Consider the following 9,703-nt stretch of genomic DNA (forward strand, 5'->3'; position numbering starts at 1 on the left):
GAACGAGACAGCACAAGTATTTTTCTTTTTTTTTTTTTCTTTTTTTTCTTTTTTTTTTTAGTGCTCAAGGCTTTACTGGGGATTAGCAGGGCTGGGCAGGGACCACCCCGGGGGAGCAACACGGCACACCAGGTCACACCGGGCTTCAGGGCAGTGCTCCAGAGCTCAGGGGCAGGCTCTGCAGGCCTGAAGTCCAGGCCAGTTCCTGCAAGTGGCACAACCACCGAGGGAAGAATGATCTGGTTGGCTTTAGCGCAGGAGGGGTAACACTGGGGGAGGAGGAAAATTGCTGAAGTGGAGAGCTGACATCAAAGGCCATTGATGAAAATAGGGTTGGGAAGGAGAAAAAGGAGTCAATAGGTATTTCATGGGGACAAAAAAAAAAATGTAACAAAGGGGAAAAAGCAGGACACCTGTTCTGGTACATGGAGCAAGCACAGCTCCAGCTCCTTGCTGGCATCTCCTCCTATGCCCCCCCCCCCACTTGTTGCCCCACATGGCAATCTTTAGAAACAGAGGGCCTGGGACTAAGCGGCTAGACTTCATGTAGGCAGATATGTTCTTCAAGCCCTCAAAGCGAGCCATGAACTCCTTCAGGTTTGGGAACACGTCCAGGGAAGTGGGCTCAAATATGCGGTGCGGGTCAAGGATGTCGTAAACCAGGAAATCCACGTAGGTGAGCTTCTCCCCTGCAAACCAAGGCCTCTTCCCCAGAGACTGTGAGTAGAGCTTCATCTTGTCAGGGATTGCCTTCACGTACTCAGGCTTCAGTTTCTCAAAATCAGGGCTGTAGCAGATCCTGGCAAAGTATATGCGGGTGTCCATAACCTCATTCTCCAAAATGTCCACACGAATCTTCTCCTCTTCCATCTCCCCACAGAGGTTGTGTTTGCGAGCAATGTAGCGAAGGATGGCATTGCTCTGGGTGATCTTGTGAGCCCCATCAATTAAGTAGGGCAGATTGGGGAAGTCCAGACCCAGCTTGAATTTTTCATTCAGCCACTGGCTTCTGTCATAGTCGGAAGCGTCCCCCATCGTGTACTTCTTCTCCTCGTAGTGCGAGTCCGTGTACTCCAGGAGCAGGCGGACGGCGTGCGCCAGCCTGCGAAGATCATGACCATGGTGCCGGATTTTTGCGCTGAGTGGAGGGCAAGTATTTTTCTTGTATCTACTACCTTAGACTCATCCTGGATTTATTTATTCATTTTTTACTTCCTACCTTCCTCCTTCTATATGCTCATCATAAGGAGGTCTCATTCTATCTCAAACTGATTTAAGCTTAAATGGAAACATTTGCCTACTTGTCTTGATAAGAACAGACTAATGCCTTTTTTCCTCTTCCCAAGTAAAGAAATCTCTAGAATGTGTGAAACTGTTATAGCTGGTCCCAATTCCCAACAGAAAGACTGGTCGTTTACTTAACATTCTGCCTTGGGGGCTACATTGAGGAGCTCAAAGGTCAAGTCCCTAATCAACAAAACTCTAGCGAAATATTTTAAAATATAGCCGGTAACCAACCAGATAATGGCCATACAAGAGAGTTAAAAGCTCTTTGGCATGTTTATATCTGATCTTCCTCTATTAACCTCAAGGAAAGGTAATGAAACTTACACTCAAGAGAGATGATATTATCTACTTCAGGATAAATCTATTTAATGAATAAGTAATAAGAAAATTTTTAAAGAATATGAAATTCCTGGGGACTCTTTGGAAAAAAATTAAAATCACAATTTGGGAGTGTGTTTACCATATAATTATGTAAATGATAATTAGCCCACAATTTCTGAGCCTGAAAGTTTCTTCATTACTAAATAATGCACTAGAAAGAAAACAAACCACTACCACAAAATCTGCAATAGCCGACATCAATTAAATATGAATTTCTAGAACCTTATTTTAGCTATACTAAAATGCCTTTGTAACAATATCAAACAATAACAAAGACACTTGGAAGAAAGATTGGAATAGAAAGAAATGAAGCAGCTTTGATTAAAAAAAAATACCTTTAACTTGAATGATGTGTGGATTTCTGAAAGAGAGGGGACATAAGTGTGGTAAGGGAGATTAATTTGTGTTTGTTTGCCTGTTTACACTGGGGTAAGACAAAGATTAAATGAGAGAGCTTATTAATGCTTTGTTCAGCACTTTGAAGACCCACCTCCACCGCCAACCATTACTTACCAAGGAAATTTAAAATTCCTTATTGTATACTAGACCCCTCACCATCTGGCCTTTGCTTCTAAGTTTTAAACAGAGTTCCTACTACTCCCTCAGAAAATAGTTAAGCCTAGGGTATGGATTTAATTTCTAATTCTACCATTAACTGTCTTGTGGCTTTGAATAAGGTTATTCAATTTCTCTTAGCATCCATCCCTATCTGTAAAAGGGGTCATTCATCATTAAATGAGGATTAAATGAGATAATCTATGTCATGGACTTAGCCCCATGGTGGGCATGAAGTAGGCATACCAGAAATGTGAGCTGTTACAAGGATAAATTCAACTTCTCTCTCCTCCCTGGCAGTGGACCACCTTCGGGCTTCTTCCCATCCCATCTCCTCAAGGCCATGTCCACCCTTGAGGTCCCTCTCCATAAAGCTTCCTGGTTCCCCACCTTTACTGAATGTCACATTTACCTTTCCAGGTTCTTGTTCTTATCCCTGAAAGGCACATACTCAGCAATAGACCATAAGCTCCATGGGGACAGGAAGCATGTCCAACCATGTTTGTTATACTTCAGTGTCCAGTGGATATTGAGCACTGTATACGTACTAGGTGATGAGGAAGGCAGAGAGAAGAAAATGTAAAACGAGAGGAGAAGAATGGGAGCCAGAGGAAGAAAAGGCAAATGGAAGGTGAAAACACAAATACCCCCATAAGAAGAAGCCCCCCAGAGAAGGCCCAGGAAGGAAGGACTGAGTGGGAGAAAATGGAAAGCAGAACAGGGATATGTGGCTCTGTTTTCCCATCTGCAGTTGCTGCTGCCAGCCACTAAATGGCTCCTATAGCTCTTCAGTGGGATCTCTGCTAGAATAAAGCAGCTCTGTGTAAACAATATCCCTGTGTGGTCATCAAAGAACACGTAATAAGCTCTCTGTGTGAGGAATATATAATAGACTCTCTGATGAGGTTGCCACTTGGTCCGTCCCCTTGCTATTTCTGTATACTGCTCTGATGAAATCTCAGAATGTGTTAAAACTAGGACCACTGAAATTACAGCATTAAAGGGGGTCGGGGAGAGGATAAGTCTTTCTGAGGCACAAGGATTCTAAACTGATGACCCTCTCCACCATCACCCCTGGCCTGCACAGCCCCAGAGTCGGTGGAAATAATTCTCGCTGTAATAGTTGCCCACAGTTCTCATTCTTCCCATACCCAGGCTCTCTAGCTGCTGCTGCCTGTTTTCTCTAAAAGGTAGATTTTGGAGGGTTTCTATCCATTTTCTTCCAACTTGTTAAAATTTAATAATCCCTCTCTAAGGATGTGTCTGCCTGAGTTCTTCATGACTTGATGTCTAAACCAGTAGCTGGAGAGGTTCTGATAAGGTAGGTTAAAGCTGGGCATTGCTGGGGACAAGAGAGTGTCACATCTGGATTCTTCTCCTTAGAACCCTGCCCGTCTGAAGTTCAGAGTTGACCTTACAGATTACAGAGACAGCTGTTCATGACATGTGGCTTCAGGAATGGAGGAAGGGCCCTTACTCTTAAATTTTCCCATATCAACATCTGTTATTTGAAGAATCATGGACAAAGATAAGACTCAGTATACCTTGAGATAATTGATACAGTTCTGTCTTCCATGTGCCTGGCCTTACTCTACACATTTTATAGACATTTTGTGCTTTATGTTAATCCCAATACCAATTGTATTGATTCACATATTCATGTACACAATAGACATTTACTAAGCATCTACAATGTTTGAAAAAATGGAGTAAAGCAATTAATTAAACACTCTCTGCTCTTCTAAAGCTTATCAAAATAAACTAAATATATAACATGTCAGGTGATTGCCAGTGTTCTGATGAAAATAAGCAAAGTATAGTCAGTGAATAAAGAATGTGACTGAGAAAGGGGAGGACTATTATTTACATAAAGGAGTCAGGGAAGGCCTCTCTGCTAAGATCACTCTTGAGCAAAGATTGAAAGGAAAGGAGAAGGAATTGCTCTGGCAAGAGTGGTATAAGCAGAGGGGCCATAAGTGCAAAAGCCCTGAGGCAAGAGTGTGCTGGCTATTTCTCAGAAGTGACATGAAGTTAGATAGGGCAATAAAGTGAAAAAGAAAAAGAAGGCAAAGTGGTACAGTGAGGTCAGGGAGGAGGAGATTAGCCTGGTCATGCATAATTAGGTTTAGAATTTCAGTGTTCCTCACTGAGATGGGGAGCTTTGAGCAGGGAAATGCCATGGTGTGAGTTGTTTCCCGGGGATCATTCCTACTGTTGTATGACAAACCACAGGAAGGAGGCAAGAGTAAGCAAGAGATAATGGCATGGACTTTGGTGTTAAAAGTGGTAAGAAGTCATGGAATTCTCAGTATAGTTGCCAATGGATTGAATGTGGAGTATACGTCAGAGAAAGAAAAAAGACACACATACTTCTAGGGACTTCGTCCTGAGCAACTGGACAAATGGAGCTGCTGTCTTCTGACATGGGAAAAGCTAAGAAAGAAGTAGATTAACATATCTATGAGGTATTACTGCCCCCTTTTACAGATAGGGAAACTGAGACATGGAATTTATTTAAGTTGCCCAAGGTCACATAACTAGAAAAAAAAAATTAGTGAATTTGACTCTAACACTATTTGATTCTATCAACCTAGCTGATTTTGTAAGGCAAATGTCAATTATAAAATATATATTGCATGACAATCTGTATTATATAGTAAATTATATTAGGATTCTCCCTAGGATTTTCTCTAGAAAGTCTAGAGCTAACTAAGGCAAAAATGTAGAAAATAAAAGGAAAACTAAGAAGAGAATAGTCTACCCTGTTGGCTTATCTACTGGAAAGGATACTGGGGCAGGTAACTCCTAGAACCAAGGAACGAGCTGTGGGAACCAGAGTCAGAAATGAGGCTCCAAGTCAGTAAAATTCCCAATCTCTCTCTCTCAACCTGAAATTCTGTTTCTGTCTTTTTCTCTTGAGCACTGGACCTAATGTCTCCAACATTTAGGCAGACAGACCACTTTCACAGGATGGCAAACATGATTAGCAGCCACAATTATTAATACCAGACAAAACAGTTTCGCTCCCCCTACAGTTAAACCATTCCAAGGTATAAATTATTATTCAAAATAACCCCCCCTTCATCATAAAAAGACGGTACCTCCCTACCCATAGTCACGTGACTTGCCAAGTCTCTTATGAGATAAGTGTACATCTACTTCGTTGACTTTCGTTCTGGCTGTGTGACATGCTTTGGTCAATGGAAGGAAAGTGAACACAGTGTGCCATATTTGAATGTAAAGTTTAAGAGGAATCACAGTTTTCCATCGGCCTTTGCTTTTCTCCTCTTTCACAAGGCTAGGTATGCTCCTTATGCTCCATTGCCTGGATCCCAGAATAAAAAGGTACATAGAGGCACAAACTCAACATAAAGCTCCTAACATGTAACATGAATGAAAAGTAAATGTTTGCTGTTTTGAGCCACCACTGAGATACTGGGAATGTTTGTTGTTGCAGCAAAGCTGCCTTTAGGCCACAGAAAGACTATATTTGGCTATCTTTGTATCATGTGCCCTCCTTGGACCAGTTGCCATGTCCAGAAACATTACTAAAAGTAGTGCAGGTTAGAGTGTGCTAAAATCTCCCAAATCTTTGTGATTTAGCATATCAAACTTTATTTCTTTTTTTTTTTAATTTATTTATGATAGGCACACAGTGAGAGAGAGAGAGGCAGAGACACAGGCAGAGGGAGAAGCAGGCTCCATGCACCGGGAGCCCGATGTGGGATTCGATCCCAGGTCTCCAGTATCGCGCCCTGGGCCAAAGGCAGGTGCCAAACTGCTGCGCCACCCAGGGATCCCTCAAACTTTATTTCTAATCATACAAATGCCAGTATGTTACCAACAAGGTCTCTCCTCCATCAGATAACTTAAGGGTCTAGGCTCCTTTCTTCTGACACATGATCTAAATATGTGGCCTCCAAGGTCCCAAGATGTGCAAAGGAAGCTACAAGTTTATAAAGAACGTTTTCATACTTGCAAATGTTTTTATGCTTGGGCCATACTTTCTCACCATGTAAAATGGCCCCACCTAACAGCAGAGCAGGCTGGAAAATAATGAAACTTTCCTGTGTGCCTAAGAAGAAAATGAAGTTGAATTTGGTTACTCCCATGGTGCAGTCTCTGCTTTAAGAACTATGTTTGACCTAGCCTAAGCTATATGCCCACCTCTGTGATCTTAGTTACAAAAGGAGACTAGGAACAATAAATTATCCTGAGCAATAGTAACTGTTATTCACACTGTGTGTTAGGCTGCAGTGAGTCATTAAGTGCATCGGCTGAGAAACCAAGAACCTTGAGCACTGGCCCTAAATCTGTAACTTATCGGGGATCTACCCCCCTTATGTAGTAAATGTCAAAACTAACTTTAAAAGTAATTATTTTGAAAAAAAAAAGTTATTATTTTGGGGACCATGCACTTTTTAAAAAGTCTTGTAGAAGCTATGGACCCAAAAAATGCATATACAGAAGTAAGTTTTGGGGGTTCAACATCCTTCAAAGCTCATGTATTTCAGGTCATAATCTTAGAAAATGATATATCGAGCCCCTTCCAACTTTGACATTTTATGATTCACCTGGATGGATCTGAGGAGAAAAAAGGGGTAGGGGGGAGGGGAGGCATTTGGCAGTGGAGAGGAGACATAATCTATGGCCTATGTGCTCTGCAAATCTGCCCCACAGGCTGTCATCCTCTGCTTTTCATCAGCAATAAAATTTACCTAGAGACATTTTTATCATGTCCCGCTGGAACAGATCAAAAATATATATATCAAGTGGATTTATTTTCACACATTTTCAATGAGTTGACAATCTCTTATTCTTAACTGAAATATGGCTTGAGCGATATCATCTCATTTGCAATACAACCTACTTTGTACGTGTGAATGATAAATGGTTGATCTACAGGTTGGTAAATAAGGAACAGCCATCAGCTGTGCCATGTTCTCAATAGTTAACGTGAACTGGCTTTACACGATGCATCGTATATCTTAAAGCAGAGAAAAGAGCACCATTGGAATGCAGAGATTAAAGTCCACCTTGATTAGACCACCAACTTCTCTAGGTATCTTGCCACTTACCTTGTTTGTTCCTGGCTTATCTATCAAGAAAATGAGTCTCGATGCCTTTCACTAGAACATTATTCTCAAGGGACACCGGGGTGGTTCATTGGTTGAGTGCCTGCCTTTGGCTCAGGGCATGATCCTGGCATCCCAGGATCGAGTCCCACATTGGGCTCCCTGCATGGAGCCTGCTTCTCCCTCTACCTGTGTCTCTGCCTCTCTCTCTCTCTCTCTCTGTGTCTCTCATGAATAAATAAATAAAATATTTATAAATAATTTTAAAAAATTACTCTTGGGAAAAAAGACAACTGGTTGTACCTCCAGGTTGCAGTGGGTAAAGAGGAGAGAGGCTAGCCTCACCCTATTCTGTAGCCATAGCTTAGATCCTTGCCTTATACTTACCACTTTGTAAATGTCCCAGGGAGATCTCATGAAAGAGAATGGATGAAGCAGTTTCAAGATATTGTTACTCCTGGAATTAAAAAAGAAAAAGTTTAAAGGGCATATCTTTATTGTTTGTGAGTGGCTTGTAATAATAGAAAACTCAGAAACAGTCCAGTAGTCCTTTTCTTTCATGGTAAGTGTCCTCAATGCAACATCTAGCCTTCTCAGCTCCTTCCTAGATTTCCAGGGTCAGGATGTCCCCACTGTGGCATTATTAGATGATTCTAATTGTTTAAAAGTCCTAGAACTATTAGCTTCCTCCTATCTGGTTTATGTGTTGCAGCTAGGGACTCCTGCATACACATACGCACCAACCTGCCCACTGCCATTTTCTTATAGTCTTTTCTGGACCTAAGGTTACTTAAAAATGAGGTAGAAACTATACAGAAGGATCTTGAAAAACATTACTAACACATAGTATTCCCATGCAGTAGAAACCTTGCCAAGTTCAAATCTAAACCCAGCTAGGGAGGAAAAAACTTTCACAAATACTTTTAAGCTGTAATTTTATATTTGCATACACTTCCCCCAGTCACTATAGCAATCCACATAGCAAAAGGACCCTGAAGGTAAAGTCTGGTAGAGGCTCTATCTTGTGCTTTGGTTTTCCTAGATGTGTAATAACAGATTGATTCTGCTTGCTGTGATTTTTACAATCCAAATTTTGCTGATCATTGGATAAGCTGAAGATAGAAGAGAGATAATGTAGAAAATACAGAGATATTTTAAAACATTTAGTTGAAGCAACAGGAAGGAGTGGGGAGGGAGTCACAAAAAGCATTATGTGAACCTACATCAATTCTGAAAATCCGTTTAAGGTCCTTTTGCCTTGAGAAACAGCACAGGTGCTTGGCAGACAATAGAGAAAAGGCAAAGAATGGGAAAAAAAATTTAAGACTTTATTTATTCATGAGAGACACAGGTAGAGGGAGAAGCAGGCCCCATGCAGGGAGCTCAATGTGGGGACTCCATCCTGAGACTCCAGGATCACACCCAGGGCTGAAGGCAGACACTTAACCTCTGAGCCATCCAGGCGTCTCAACAAGTGGAAAATTTTAGGCTAGTCTGAGTTCACTTCTAACATCGGCCATCATGATTAAAAGCATAATAATATTCTACAGTATCACATGGCAATAATCTGCAAATACCAACCCAATTTCTTTCCCCAGGAGAGAGAAGGTCGAGTTTTTTTTCCCCCCTACATTGTGGCCATCTCTCACTTTTCCTATAAGCCCTTTCTTCTGGGATCTACACAGTCTCAATTCTTCCCAGCAACTAGCTACTTGTGGATTCAAAAATGATCAAAACCCAACTTCTGCTTTCGAGAGTTTTGTCTCCAAATTGTTGGGGTTTCCAGACACTTTCCCCCCACCCTCCTGTAAGCCTTTTCTACATACTCTGATTTATCACTATTCATATGAAAATAAGGCATTCAAGATCAAAACCATTAATTAGTGTTTGTCCAAACGGACCAGTGTAGAAGGCCAGTTTTTGTGGGACAGAAATCTCACAGTGTTTTATGAAACACTGTGCTTTTACTGAAAATAACCTAAGAACCTGCCCACTCACAATAAGCATATGGATAAGTCAAATTCCATGGCCCCCATATCCATGCATTAGTGACTCCTTTGAACTTATGAAAACACTATATATGCATTCCCATCAAATTTTATCTTAATAGTCTAGACTATTTTTAGTTTATTAGTATCAAAATCCATTTTATTTTTTTTTAAGATTTTATTTATTTATTCATAAGAGACAGAGAGAGAAGCAGAGACACAGGCAGAGGGAGAAACAGGCTCCCTGTGGGAGCCTGATGCTGGACTCAATCCCAGGATCCCGGGATCACACCCTAAGCCAAAAATAGACGCTCAACCGCTGAGCCATCCAGGTGCCCCCAAAATCCATTTTTTTTTTTTTAGATGCTAGATCCAAGTCTCTTGCTAAGCAGAGAGTAATCCTTTGGTGTGCCAAAG

At 41.4% G+C, this 9,703-nt stretch overlaps 1 protein-coding gene across 1 annotated transcript; it reads right to left on the reverse strand.

The window, feature by feature from the left end:
• Positions 1 to 234: 234 nt before the first annotated feature.
• LOC119877301 (glutathione S-transferase Mu 1-like) lies at positions 235 to 1,107 on the reverse strand. The gene has a single exon (XM_038565269.1). The coding sequence runs from the start codon at positions 1,033 to 1,035 to the stop codon at positions 250 to 252; it is 786 nt and encodes a 261-aa protein (XP_038421197.1). The 5' UTR covers positions 1,036 to 1,107; the 3' UTR covers positions 235 to 249.
• Between the last annotated feature and the right edge of the window lie 8,596 nt (positions 1,108 to 9,703).

The sequence above is a fragment of the Canis lupus genome, chromosome 20 (genome assembly GCF_011100685.1).
Source record: "Canis lupus familiaris isolate Mischka breed German Shepherd chromosome 20, alternate assembly UU_Cfam_GSD_1.0, whole genome shotgun sequence".
In the NCBI taxonomy this organism is placed as follows: Eukaryota; Metazoa; Chordata; class Mammalia; order Carnivora; family Canidae; genus Canis; species Canis lupus.

Bases quoted from the DNA above. Each gene is read 5' to 3' on its own strand.
- LOC119877301 (XM_038565269.1), bottom strand. From the start codon at position 1,035: ATGGGGGACGCTTCCGACTATGACAGAAGCCAGTGGCTGAATGAAAAA.